Raw genomic sequence first — 14,142 nt, 5'->3', positions numbered from 1 at the left:
TTAGCACCCCTTTTTCTGAACCATACAGCAGCTACCAGACACACAGCCTGGCTCCCTACATTCCTCCATCCCACTGCCGTAGGGTGCCAATGTTGTCTTCCCAAACTACCTCTTCTTATGTCTTTTCACGCCTCCACTCCCATCATGGCTGCACATAATCTTGCCCTACCAAGGCAAGTCCAAGGTCCTTAGTGCAGTACACAATTCCCTGTCCCCAGACCCAGACACCTGCCTGAGATACCAGCACAGCCTGCACGCCCCACCACACTCTGTGCTCCTCCTACTCTCAAATCACAAGAATTCCTGCGCACGTATTCACCTTTGTAGATGCTCCCTAAACCCCTGCAATTTTTTTTCTCTATCTCCTCTTTTTTACTGCAGGATCTCGTTTGGATGCTAAAGACTTAATGAAAAAAAAAAAAAATGCAGTGTGGAAGAGTCACTTCTCACCTTTTATAAACGGTACACTTCAGAAGCACAGAACCTGTTAACAGATTCATTCATTCATTCAACAGTCAGAAAATGGTCTGAGAGAGATCTCCAATCATTCCCCAAATGCCTGCAAGAGCCAGGATCGGGCCAGGCTAATGCTGGGAGCCAGGAACTCAGTCCACGTGGGTGACAGGAACCCAGTTACTTGAGCCGCCATCACCCGCTGCCTCCCAGGGTGTGCATTAGCAGGGAGCTGGAATCAGAAGCCAGAGGCAGGAGTTCAACCCAGGCACTGTGGTGTGGGATGCAGAAATCCCAACCACGAGGCCAAATGCCCACCTCTCTTTTTAACTTCTATGTAAATGTGGGTTTTTGATCACTTCTATCTTAGAGTGAAATGCACCTGTCTGTTTAGCTCTTGGATGAGAAGAGCGACTTTGTGGAGCTGGAGGGTGGGGGTCTGCTCCATGTGCCCTGGAGGAGTCCTGGACACTCGGGGCCTTAAAGACCTGGAGAATGCGAGGCGCTCGGCCTCCGACTCAGCTTCAGCTCCCACTGCCGAGGCATCTGCTGTGCCTGCCCTGTCAGCGATCCCCCAAAACAAGCTTAAGACACAGCTGTCGTACACTTTGCTCAACAGATGGGAGACCACAGCTCACAGGGCTCCGGGAACTGCTCTAAGTCCCAGAGCAGGACACAGAGGGCCCGGCTCCCACCCCGCGGCTCCTGACGGCACACGCAGCGCTCTCTTCCTGCCTCACTGAGCTGGCTCTGTGTTTGCTGAATCATTCAGACCCCTTCAGGCGGCCAGCGAGGTCCCTCCTATCTCCACCCGCTCTTAAACCTCACATCCTTACGCCACCTGGGTTGATTCCAAGTGGATTTCATCAGACAGCAGCTCCACCCGGAAATGCGGCCCCCCCTTCTCACTCATTCCTAGAGCAAACACTGAAACCTAAGTTTCGCTAAAATGGTGATTGCTTGGGTTACAATTAAATACAAAACACTATTGTCTCACCCTCCTCAGAAACACGCCACCTTGCTTTGCCTGGAACTACATAACCGCTTACGTTTCCTGAGAACAGTTTCAGCTCTCCATATATTCGCCTGTGATCTTTGGAGAAAAGCAGCAAGATTCTAATCCTGTCATTGTTTCTCTCCCTTTCCAGAATAAAATAACCAAGAGGACAAGGCTCCTGGGGCAGGCTGGGATAGGATCATATCCTGGGCTCCTAAGTAGCAGTCACATCCTTGCAAAGGCATCAGGGTAAACTAAGGGGTTAAATTCGCCATCCAAGTCCCATGGGACTTAAAAAAAAAAAAAAAAAAACTCATGGATTCAAGGGAAAGTTAAAGTCCTTCCTCCTCATTCTGAAAGCTGTGTGGACATGAGCCTCCCACATTTGCCCCTCCATAAATCCTACCACTCTTGGCCTCACGGCAGCCAGGTCTGAATCCTATCTGCAAAGCAAAGACAACTATTCTGTGCATGGAAGGGCAGAATGGCAAGAAGATGGAGAGGGGAGATGCGACACTGAGAGCCGAAGGGGAGGCCTCTGCTGGGGGAGGAGGACTTGAGCAAAGCAATACAGGGGAGCCCTCTCTCTACCCCCAACTTGGTCTACCCGGGAGGGACCACCCCTTAAAGGAACGGTTGGAAATTGGGCACATAAGGTGTCTTACCTTCATTCCACCAAGGCAAGTAGGAAGGGCAGGGAACAGAGACATTCCCGGGAGAAGAATGAGGCCAACACACGTACATATCAAACGTCCCATTACAGAATATGCCTGTGGACAGAAGAGGCGCCAGAATGAACATCAGTGTTGGAGCCCGGGGTCCTCTGATAGACTCAGAGGCACCGGGGCGCCCGGAACCCATCTCCCTCCCATCAGAAGCCACTGTATCCTGTGCAGAGACCACCAGAGTGGTCCCCATTCTCCAGACAGGCTACAGAGGAGGAAGAATGATTTGGGGAGCACACCAATGTTGAATGCAACCCCAAGCGTGGTACCTTTGTCTACCCAACTTGACCTCCAGAAAGGAAGGGAGAGTCAGCCTCCAGGACCCTGAATGAAATGATCCTAGGAAGCCAGGAGCATGACAGGGGCAGCTCAGAGGCAATGGGCCAAGGTGCTTTCTCTTTGTTTCTTTGCAAGGCAGGCACATTACAGTATCAGCATGTGGAGAGGCGAGGCTGTGGGCTGACCAAACTACTGTGTCGTTGCTAGCATGTTCTGAACTTAAGGTGTACTTGAATAAGAGAAATGTTGGTGCTCAGATTTAGTTAACACCCTGGAGATGGGGGACCTCCCCCTCCACAACCACCCACCTGGAAGATCTTCAGATTAATCTACAACCACTGCTCACGCCGCGAGATTAGGCAGTGAGTGTGCTGTGGCACAGGGCTGCTAACCCCTCTCACTTATTCTTTTTTTTTTTTTTTTTTTTTTTTGACAGGCAGAGTGGACAGTGAGAGAGAGAGACAGAGAGAAAGGTCTTCCTTTCCTGTTGGTTCACCCTCCAATGGCCGCCGCGGCCGGCGCACCGCGCTGATCCGAAGCCAGGAGCCAGTGCTTCTCCTGGTCTCCCATGGGGTGCAGGGCCCAAGCACTTGGGCCATCCTCCACTGCACTCCCGGGCCACAGCAGAGAGCTGGCCTGGAAGAGGGGCAACCGGGACAGAATCCGGCGCCCCGTCCGGGACTAGAACCTGGTGTGCCGGTGCAACAAGGCGGAGGATTAGCCTAGTGAGCCGCGGCGCCGGCCTCTCACTTATTCTTTTACGAAGAGAGGTGGGGGGCTGTGTTCCCTCCCCTTGAGCCTGGGTGGAGCTTTGCAGCTGTCTGAACCAACACAGCGTGGCAGAGGGGATGTCATGAGTGCTGAGACCAGGTCAGAAGGGGCCATGTGGCATTTAAACAGGCTTGCTGGCGGGCTCCCGCCATCACATGGAGGCGAGGTGCTCTGGCCACCTGCCCAGGCCCGACTCTCAGCGCACAGGCAGCATCAGTCAGCAGGCACAGATGCCTTAGAGACTCCCAGCTCAAGCCCGGACTCTGGATCAGAAAGCGGCAGACCCTGTGTGTGCTCAAGGAGTTCCTGACCCAGGAACAAGTGAGAGATGATAAATGGCTGCCATCATTTTAAGCCACTAAGCTCTTTTAAAAGATTTATTTATGGGGCCGGCGCTGTGGCGCAGTGGGTAAAACCTCCACCTGCAGTGCCGGCATCCCACAAGGGTGCCAGTTTCAGTCCCAGCTGCTCCACTTCCTATCCAGCTCTCTGCTATGGCCTAGGAAAGCAGTAGAAGATGGCCCAAGTCCTTGGGCCCCTGCACCTGCGTGGTAGACCCAGAAGAAGCTCCTGGCTCCTGACTTCAGATTGGCAGAGCTCCGGCCGCTGTGGCCAACTGGAGAGTGAACCAATGGATGGAAGACCTCTCTCTCTCTCTCTCCCTCTCTCTCTCTCTCTCCCTCTCTCTCTCTCTTTCTCTCTCTCTCTCTGCCTCTCCTCTCTTTGTGTAACTCTGAATTTCAAATAAATAAATAAATCTTTTTTAAAAGATATTTATTTGAAATATTTATTTGAAAGAGCAACAGAGAGAGGACACACACACACACACAGCGAATTTTCTATCCTCTAGTTCACTCCCCAAATGGCCAGGGCTGGGTCAGGCTACAGCCAGGAGCCTGGAACTCCCACATAGTGTGGGAGTCAAGTACCTGAGCCATCTTCCACTGCCTTCCCAGGTGCATTAACAGGGAGCTGGATCAGAATTGGAGCAGCCAGGACTCGAACTGGCGCTCTGATATGGGATGCCGACACCACAGGCAGCGGCTTTACCTGCTGCACCAGGACAACGGCTCCAAGGCACTAAGCCACAGGTAACAGCTACGAACGAGTACGTACCAGATGGCTTCTTGAGTAAGTCTCTCCTGCACTTCTCCCTGTACTGAGCCCACTTCCGAGTCGTCTCCTCAAGGAGAGATCCTGTGACCTGAGCAGACAAAACCACAACCACCTCCCGTTAGCTGCAAACACCACAATTCTCAAACTTCCCCACAGATGGGCCCACGACAGCTTGCAGTGCAGACACAAACAGAATTTCTGTGGCATCGGATTGTCTATCCTAAAACACACAGGAATTCCACATGACTCCAGTCTACTCATACTGGTTTTAATGCAAACACAAACAGTTTTTAAAACTCTTTCAAAGAGCTTGACACTCCAAGAGGACACAATACACTTGGGCTACAGCTTCACATGTTCCCATACAGATACACAGCTGCCCGCTCCTAGGACTACTGGACCCCAGGGACTCTGAAACACGTCACAGAGAAGTCAGGAGGCTGCAGGGGCCCGCACTGCCCAGCTGCCTGTGCATGCAGGCCCAATGGCCCCGAGTGGACAGGTGCTGTGCCCAGGCCTTGGGAATCTATTGCCTTGTGACATCGCCCTCCCCATCCCACGGATCCTCCTCTTGGTGGCTTTCTAGGTAAGTGAGCTGTCCCACCGGGGACCAGTGCCCCTTCTTTTGTCTTTGAAAGACGCACTCTCAGGGATTCTCCAATTGACCCATATTCTGGGAGCTGGTATTGTGTGCCAAGACTTGTGTTAAGAGGCAACTGCAGGAGATACAAAGAAGAGCAAGACAAAGCCCAAAAAGGATTTAGAATCAGCTGAAGACAAGGCCACTACATAATCAACTGGTATACCAAGTCAGGCGGCACCCTGATCCAGCTTGCTCCCATTCCCTGTGGGCTGCTGTCCAGGGAAGTCCAATCCGCTCTGTCACAAACCAGAAACCAGTTGCCATCCTCGACTCTTTCTGTTCCACCCCAACCCCACCCCCATATCCAACCAGCCACCAGCTTCCATCAACTCCACCTCCTGAATTTCTCGTCCAACCCCACCTCCCACCTCGTCCACTTCCTGCCTCATACCGCCATCCACCTGCCTCCCCATTCCAGAAGGTCCCGCCCTTCCACTGTGCCCTGTCCACTCTCATATTTTGGTCACGCCTGTCCCAGGTCATGCCCTCTCACCACTTCCTGTTTTGTACTTCCCATTGGCACTCCCTTCTGGCAAACTCCTATTCATCTCTCAAGGCCCAGCTCAAACCTTGCAGCCCCTGGCCCAGCTCGACCACTTCTGTCCCTGAAGTCTTGAGCTGGGAGCCCGCCTCCTCTGTGTCCTCCAACCGCACGCACGACCAAGCACCACAGCCCACGGCACCTGCTGTTGGCAACTATTCACTCGCCACCTCACTCACTATCCCATGAATCCCTTAAGGGCCGAGCTACGTCTTTTCTGTATTATTATTTGAAAGAGTTATAGAGAGGCAGAAGGAGAGAAAGGTCTTCCATCTGCTGGTTCATTCCCCAGATGGCCACAAAGGCTGGAGCTGGGCCGTTCAGAAGCCAGGAGCTTCCTCTGGGTCTCCCACCTAGGTGCTGGGGCCCAAGCACCTGGGCCTTCTTCCAGCTTTCCTAGGCCCATAAGCAGCCCATAAGCAGGCAGCTGCACGGAGCAGCCCAGACTCGACCCGGCGTCTATATGGGATGCTGATACAGCAGGCGGCGGCTTTACCGGCTACGCCACAGGGTCGGCCCCTTAACTACATCTTACACTTGTGCACAGAAAAAAAGGATTCTGCCCTGGTGGTCATTCACTTCCTGGCAAAGCAACAGAGGTGCAGCTCTGGGCGGTGGGTAGGGAAAGGAAGACAGAAGGGGTTAGTTACATAAGTCACCTGGCTCATCGGGCAGCCTGGAGGTTTTGGCTTCTCTCCCACGGAACGACAAACTCGGGTGCTTTCCTGGGGCATGGGGAGGATGAGGTAGGACAAGCAGGTCACAGCTGTGGCTGCGGGGGAGGAGGGAGGAAGCGGAGTGGGAGGCGGAGCCGGGGAACCTGCTCGAGGGGGCGGAGTTACCGCTGCTCTTCTGCTTCAGAACTTTCTGGGCCAGCGCCGCGGCTCACTAGGCTAGTCCTCCGCCTGCGGTGCCGGCACCCCGGGTTCTAGTCCTGGTTGGGGCATCAGGTTCTAGTCCCGCTACAGAACTTACAGTGATGGCTGTGACGCGAAACCCCAGGGAGCCCCCAAGTAGCACCCCGGAGAAGGAGGCTGGTGTGGAGACCACCACAGACCTCAGGACCCTCCGTGGACCCTGAAACACTTCCATTCTCAGGCCCCGGGCACTCGGCAGGGACTGTTCCTGATGGTAGCCGCTGCCTCACAGAACAGTGGTCCTAGGTGCGCACAGACCCCCAAACTCAGCCCAACGATGGGATCCAAGCCATGCGCCCCACCGTGGGTCCAGGACCACCTGGGGATGGAGAAGACCCTGGTGGGGTCTTCTCACCTGGTCAGGGTGAGACATCTTCAGACGAGTCCAGAGTTGACCAGGCCCTCTCAAGAGAGAATGAGGCTGGGATCCAGGATGGGAACCCTTTTTTTTTTTTCCATTCCATCTGCTTGCAACTGCCAGAGGGGAGCCCTGGAGTCCCAGACGGCTTTTCTCTAGCAACTTTTCCCACCATTGTAACTCGCCAGCCTTGGGGGGAGGTGAAGAGGTGGAAGAAGAATATGATGAGGAGGAGCCCCTTAAGTTCCCCATGATCTTTCGCGTGTGTCCGGTGGAAAGAAAGCTCCATCCTGGAGACAGAGGCACCGCCCCCGACCAAGGAGGATCCCCGGGAGGGTGGACACAGGGACCCCAGGTTCCCAGGTCAGCATCGCTTGAGCTGCAAACAGAGTCAGGCTGAGAAGCGCAGAGGCCTGGGACTGTGGGGAGCAGAGGAACTGTGTCAGCTCGGGCAAGCAGGCTTCCGGTGGCTCACTGGACAGCTGGCACTGGTGGGAGCGTACGTGAAAACCTGTGGTCATCTCATCTATGCATGCAGGCAGCTGAAAGGCAGTGATCTGGACCGATTTCGGGTGTGGGTGGCAGTCTAGGCAGGGCAGCTTGGGGGCTGGGCCCAGGCGATGACCCAGTCTCTAAACGGGATCTTGTACGTCGGGGCAGGACTGCGCACCCACTTTCTTAGGCCACTGGGTGCTCTGCTGCTTCTGGCTCCGGCTGTTTACAGTTGGGGTGGTGGTTTCTGGTGGGATCGGGTGACCAGTGAGGCTGGAGGGATGAGACCACCTGGCCCCGCTCTTGGCTGGATTCTCCAACCTTCCAGCGTCGCAGGCCATGGCAGCAGATGGTAAGAAGAGTCAGTGGGGTTGGCTGGAGAGTCAGTTGGTTGTCTTGGGTCAAGCAGAGGACTAACAGACAGGGGAATGCGCCCGTCGCTGGTGGGCGGTACTGCCAACCTGAAGAGGAGGTGGCTCGACCCTTGGCCACAGCTGGGGTTCCTGAGGCTGAGCGAACCCCTTTCCTGTGCTCAGGGTCGAAGCCACAGCATCGGATGTTGAACTGGAGAAGGCCTATCGGCAGCTGGGCTAGCAACCATGGTTCATCATCTCCGGGCTGAGGAGGCCTTCCAGGTTGGACGGGCAGCTCGGGACACTGTCCTGAGAGGTGGAAGGACTATGGGATGCAACGAATGGCGGAGAATGAGCTGAGTCAGTCAGTGAATGAGTTTCTGTCCAGGTTACAAGATGACTTCAAGGAAGTGATAAACAAACACTACAACGTGTACCGATGCCAAGGAGAGCGTAGGAGGTCTGAGAAGGATCAGGAAGCTGAGAGCGCCAGGTGCTGTGCGGAGTGTACCAGGCTGCAGGAAGGAGACTTTGGGGCAGAGTTGGGTCTCACGATCACCTCCTTGGCACTGATGGATGGAAAGCTGTATGACGTCACAGCTATATGATGTCACAGCTGTATGACGTCACAGAGAGCTGGATGCCAGTGAGTGGGAATCTCCCCCAGATACCCACAGAGTCCCCTATCGCATCTCGTTTGGTTCTGGGATTCCGGGCACCAGTGGGTGGCAGAAGTAGGTGTTATTTCTCTCAATATGATCCATCCACTATTGCAGTTCTGAATATGGCTTCAGATGACTGGTGTTCAGGGATGCTCAATGCCTTACTTGCCAGGAACTTTGGGTACTGACTCAGGATATGTTTCGCTCTAACTCATCTCTTGCCGTACTATTTCTTGTGTTACCTCTCAGAGCCACTCCAGATAGCCTTCCTGCTGACCTTCAGGGTTTCTTGAAGGGGCCCCCAGACCAAATGTCGAATGGGACTATCTCTGCAGCTCCTCAGCCTGGCCCTGGGGCCACTGCAGCCTCAAAACCCAACAGCATGGTGCCCAAGGCTGAAGCCAAAGCAAAACAGCAGAAGAAAGTGAGGAGCCCCCTTCAACGTTGATCCCCCCCACCCTCAAATCAATGTCAGGAGCTAAAAGGGCTGTGTACAACAGAAGAAAAAAGAATGAGATAGGACAGGTGTAGCAACAGGGAGTGGAGGAGCTGCTGGTAAACCGAGATGCTTCGTGTAAAGGCTTTCCAATGTAATTAGACACACACAGACACACAGACATATACACACAGACATACACGCACACAGACATATACACACATAAACAGAGAGACATACACACTCAGACATAGATACATACACATACATATACACACAGAGACACATGCATGCACACAGACATATGCACACATAAACACAGAGACACACACATACACATAGACATACACACAGAGACATATACACACATACACAGACACATACACACATACACACACATACACAGATGCATACATACACACAGACATATACACACATAAACACAGAGACACATACGCATACACAGACGTAGACATACACACATATACACACATACAGACACATACATGCATACATATACACACATAAACACAGAGACACACACACACAGATGTAGACATAACACACACACACACACACAGAGGCCAGAAAAGGAACACCACCTGTGTGCTGAGCCCACTGAGTGACCAGTTGGTTTTCATCTCTCCCGTAATTATGCCAGTTTAGCCTCTCTCCCGCCCAGCACACCCCCTCCAACACCATAGCATTCACTTATTTATCTTCATTTCATTTGAAAAGCTGACAGAGACAAACAGAGGTCTTCCATACTCGGATTCGTTTCCCAAATGCTGCAATAGCCAGGGCTGGGCCAGGCCAAAACCAGGAGTCTGAAAGTTCATCTGGGTCTCCCAGGTGGGCTGCAAGAAGCCAAGAACTGAAGCCACACCCTGCTGTCTCCCAGGGCGCTCATCAGCAGGAAACTGGATCGGAAGCAGAGGAGCCCAAAAACACAAACACTGCGTGCTTTCTGCCATTTATGGAAGTTGATATAGAGTATAAAGATTATGTGGCTGTCATATCATTTAGTGCTTAGCTGTAAGTATTGTCTCACTGAATCATACCATGTAAGTGACAATATAACCTTCTTTCCCCAGGTTGTGAGCCTTGTAGTGAAGCCTTCACTGTGATATTATCTAAGAAAAAATAGTACAGGGGCTGGCGTTCTGGCATACCGGGTAAAGCCGCCACCTGTGAGGCTGGCATCACAAACGAGCATCGGTTTGTGTCCTGGCTGTGCCACTTCCCATTCAGCTTCCTGCTGATGGCCTGGAAAAGTAGTGGACGATGGCCCAAGTGCTTGGGCTCCTGCCATCCATGTAGGAGACCCAGATAAAGCTCCTGGTCCTGGCTTCGGCCTGGCTCCAGCCTGACTTTTGTGGCCATTTGGGGAGTGAACCAGCTGATAGAAGATCCGTCTCTCCCTCCCTCTCTAACTCTGCCCTTCAAATAAGTAAATAAATGTTTCAAAAAGAGAAAAATATGTATATGCATATGTCTACATTTGAAGTGAATGTGGCAAAATGCTAAAAATTGTAAAATAATAATAAAATGTTAATAATAATAAAAAATGTAAGGGGCCGATACTGTGGCATAGAAAGTTAAGCCTCTGCCTGCAGTGCCAGCATCCTATACAGGTACCGGTTTGAGTCCCGGCTGCTCCACTTCAAATCCAGCTCTCTGCTAATATGCCTGGGAAAGCAGCAGAGGATGGCTCAAGTGCTTGGGCCCCTGCATCCATGTGGGAGACCTGGAAGAAGCTCCTGGCTCCTGGCTTCAGCCTGGCCCAGCCCCAGCCATTGTGGCCATTTAGGGAATGAACCAATGGATGGAAGATCTCTCTCTCTCTTCCTCCTCCTCTTCTCTCTCTAAATCTCTACCTTTCAAATAAATAAATCTTGCCGCCGCCGTGGGCTAATCCTCCGCCTTGCGGTGCCGGCACACCGGGTTCTAGTCCCGGTCAGGGCACCAGATTCTGTCCTGGTTGCCCCTCTTCCAGCCTAGCTCTCTGCTGTGGCCCAGGAAGGCAGTGGAGGATGGCCCGAGTGCTTGGGCCCTGCACCCTCATGGAGACCAGGAGAAGCACCTGGCTCCTGGCTTCGGATCAGTGCGGTACGCCAGCCGCGACAGCCATTGGAAGGTGAACCAACGGCAAAGGAAGACCTTTCTCTCTGTCTCTCTCTCTCTCTCACTGCCCACTCTGCCTGTCAAAAATAAATAAATAAATAAATAAATAAATCTTTTAAAAAAATAATTTAAAATGCAAAATACAAAGAAAGAAGACAAGATTGAGACAGGGAAAAAGGGAAAAAAAGCAGAGGAGCTGGGACTTGAACCGGGCACTCAGATATGAGATGAGGACACACATGCTGGGTCTTGACCTCCACACCAAACACCCACCGCCACCATGGCATTCATGGCGGGAGCTGTGTGCAGTACGCAGCCAACGTGTGCTCCCCTTGCCATCTCAGTAATTTTTCCACAGCATCCTAGGCCAGGAGATAAATCTAAAGCCCCGTTTATGAAGTAGGTAAGTCCAACTAGCTTCATAAATATTTATCTCTTAGCCACTCAGAGTCAGCTGGGCATTGCACAACCTCCCAGGCATTAGAATCAGATTGGACGCCACCACCTTCGCTTCCTGTTCCACGTGGCCTTTGGGGATCCCTGATCCTTGCTCTGTATCCCAGCTGCTGCAGGAAGCCCAGCCCTGCACAGATACCACGGCGTCAAACAGAATGAAATAGGATCTGCTGTTGGGACCATGGCGACCTTGAGCTTGGGGTTTGCAGGGTTCAACAAATGTCACCACTACTCTGCTTCCCCCGAAAACCTTAAGTAGTTCACAGCGCCCCTAGGAGCTCACAGGGGTGTCCTGGGGCACCTTCCCACCCAGTGTGGGAGCCGTGGGGTTCGCCAGTAAATGACAATAATGATGATACAATAATTGGCATTTAAACCTAGCTTTTAGTATCCAGTGAGTTTGATTTTTTAATTAATTAATTTATTTGAAAGGGAGAGTTACAGAGAGGTCTTCCATCTCCTGGTTCATGCCCCCAATTGCCTCAATGGCCAGGGCTGGGCCAGGCCCAATCCAGGAGCCAGAAACTCCACCCATGTCTCCCATGTGAAGGGCAGGGGCCAAAGTACTTGGGCCATCATCTGCTGCCTGTTCCAGGTGTGTTAGCAGGGAGCTGGATTGTAAACAGAGCAGCCAGGTCCTGAACCAGTGCTCATATTCTGTGCTGGCATAGCAGGTGGTGGCTGAACCCACTGCACCACAATGCCGACCCTCCAGTGAGTTTTCTTTTTTTTTTAAGATTTATTTATTTATTTGAAAATCAGAGTTAGAGAGAGAGAGAGAGAGAGGTCATCCATCCATCTGCTGGTTCATTCCCCCAATTGGCCACAACGGCCAGAGCTGGGCCTATCCAAAGCCAGGAGCCAGGAGCTTGTTCCCAGTCTCCCACGCGGGTGCAGGGGTCCAAGGACTTGGGCCATCTTCTATTGCTTTCCCAGGCCATAGCAGAGAGCTGGATTGGAAGAGGAGCAGCCGGGACTCAAACCGGTGCCCATATGGGATGCTGGCACTGAAGGTGGTGGCTTTACCCACTATGCCACAGCGCTGGCCTCATAAGAAGTAAGTCACTTACATTGGCCAGGATTCAAACCCAGGTCAACTGCCTGGAAGGCAGCTAGGCACACCACTATACCACCAAGGGCTCCCTGAGTTTTCTTTTCTTTTTTTTTTTTTTTTATTAATTAATGTACTTATTTTTTGACAGGCAGAGTTAGTGAGAGAGAGAGAGAGAGAGAGAGAGAGAGACAGAGAGAAAGGTCTTCCTTTTTCCGTTGGTTCATTCCCCAAGTGGCCACTACGGCCGGCGTGCTGCGCCGATCTGAAGCCAGGAGCCAGGTGCTTCTTCCTGGTCTCCCATGCGGGTGCAGGACCCAAGCACTTGGGCCATCCTCCACTGCCTTCCCGGGCCACAGCAGAGAGCTGGACTGGAAGAGGAGCAACCGGAACTAGAACCCGGGATGCCGGCACCGCAGACGGAGGATTAGCCTAGTGAGCTGTGGTGCCGGCCCCTGAGTTTTCAATCTTCATTAGTATCCTCCCCGCCCTGCCAAGGCCCAGAAGTAACAAGTAAGGCTAACAACATTATCTGAGGGAAAGAAAGATCCTAGTAGAACCATAGTTGATGCTATTATTTTCACACCATCAGCAGAAGAGTTAAAAACTAAATAATAAGCTTCCAGAATCATCAAAAGTCGGCAAAACAAGACCCTTTCTGGATAGACCGCAATGTATGTCCTCAGGGACTTCACTGGCAGCCATCTGAGAAAAAGACAATAAAACCAATCCCTGGACTAATGTTCCCCTCCCCTGCTCTTTGCCATGGTTAATAGTCAGGGTCAAAGGCAGAACACAAACTAGAACTGCAAGGTACTGGATTCAAGGGCTGGCGTCTGGTGCCTGGGTTAAGCCGGTGGCTGGGACACCTGCGTCCCATATGAGAATGCCTCGTTCAAGTCCTAGCTCCTCCGCACCCGACCTCAGCTTTCTGCCAGTGCACAGCCTGGAAGGCAGCAAATGATGGCTCAAGTACTTGGGTGCCTGGATTGAATTCCAGGAACCTGGCTTTGGTCTGCTCCAGCCCTGGCTGTTGCAGGCATTTGGGGGAGTGAACTGGTGGAAGGAAGATCTCTCTCCATCTCTGTCTGTCTGTCTCTCTCTCTCTGTTTCAAATAAAATGAAAATAAAATATTTTAAATTATTTTAAGTTACTGAAGGGGAGGGGGGACTGTGGACAGTCTGGGTGAGCTGGACAAACCCTTTGCAGGTCCTGAAGATACCAAAAAACCCAAGAGGTACACCCAAGTTCAGCCATAGCTAAACCCCATGACAAAGTGGTACAGAAAGGAGATATATGGATGGATTTCCTCCTAACTGGAAAAATCCAGTTTGACCTGGAATCCACTTGCTGCAATATCAACATGTAACTTGGTTGAGCAGATATTAAGAAAAAGGGGAGGGGCCGGCGCTGCTAATCAAACACCCTTTCAATAGCTCCGAGGTTTCTATGAGTGAATGTGAAAAACTTGGGTTTTTAGTGCTCTTCGGCTGTTTTTTTTTTTTTTCAGCTGCTTGCTCATATAAATAACGCTTTGATGAAAATCCTCAGAGTTCAATATTGTAGAGCCCATTTTCATTTTCTTAGGAGAAAAATCTTTGCATTGAAATTTCTGGGTCACAGAGTAGACACATTTTTAAAGTTTTTGATACTATCCCACCGAACTACCTATCTTTGCCAAAAAATATTTCTTTTAATAAGCCACCGTTTTATGCTCCCACTAGCAATGCATAAAAGGCACTTCTGCAAGAGCCTGAGAGAGGATTC

The 14,142-nt window shown here is 51.9% G+C and overlaps 1 protein-coding gene and 1 pseudogene across 3 annotated transcripts in view; one reads left to right on the top strand and one right to left on the bottom strand.

Annotated features, from left to right (window-relative positions):
• Positions 1 to 8,192, bottom strand: part of GLP2R (glucagon like peptide 2 receptor) — a 71,106-nt gene extending 62,914 nt beyond the window's left edge. Inside the window, exons 1-4 of one of the 3 annotated variants that reach the window (XM_051825187.2) lie at positions 6,798 to 8,192; positions 6,185 to 6,297; positions 4,342 to 4,429; positions 2,116 to 2,220 (exon numbers count right to left, since the gene is read on the bottom strand). In XM_051825187.2, the coding sequence (XP_051681147.1) occupies positions 2,116 to 2,220; positions 4,342 to 4,429; positions 6,185 to 6,259 (268 nt within the window). In that variant the 5' untranslated portion in view covers positions 6,260 to 6,297; positions 6,798 to 8,192. Of the gene's footprint in view, positions 1 to 2,115; positions 2,221 to 4,341; positions 4,430 to 6,184; positions 6,429 to 6,797 lie in introns of those variants that run through there. The other 2 variants (XM_070061386.1, XM_070061385.1) reach the window with 2 other exon arrangements.
• LOC100338771 (dnaJ homolog subfamily C member 14-like) lies at positions 6,521 to 9,193 on the top strand (annotated as a pseudogene).
• The last annotated feature ends 4,949 nt before the right edge of the window (positions 9,194 to 14,142 follow it).

The sequence above is a fragment of the Oryctolagus cuniculus genome, chromosome 17 (genome assembly GCF_964237555.1).
Source record: "Oryctolagus cuniculus chromosome 17, mOryCun1.1, whole genome shotgun sequence".
Classification (NCBI taxonomy): domain Eukaryota; kingdom Metazoa; phylum Chordata; class Mammalia; order Lagomorpha; family Leporidae; genus Oryctolagus; species Oryctolagus cuniculus.
Note: the sequence above shows the minus strand (reverse complement) of the source record. Positions and strands in the feature narration are given on the sequence as shown.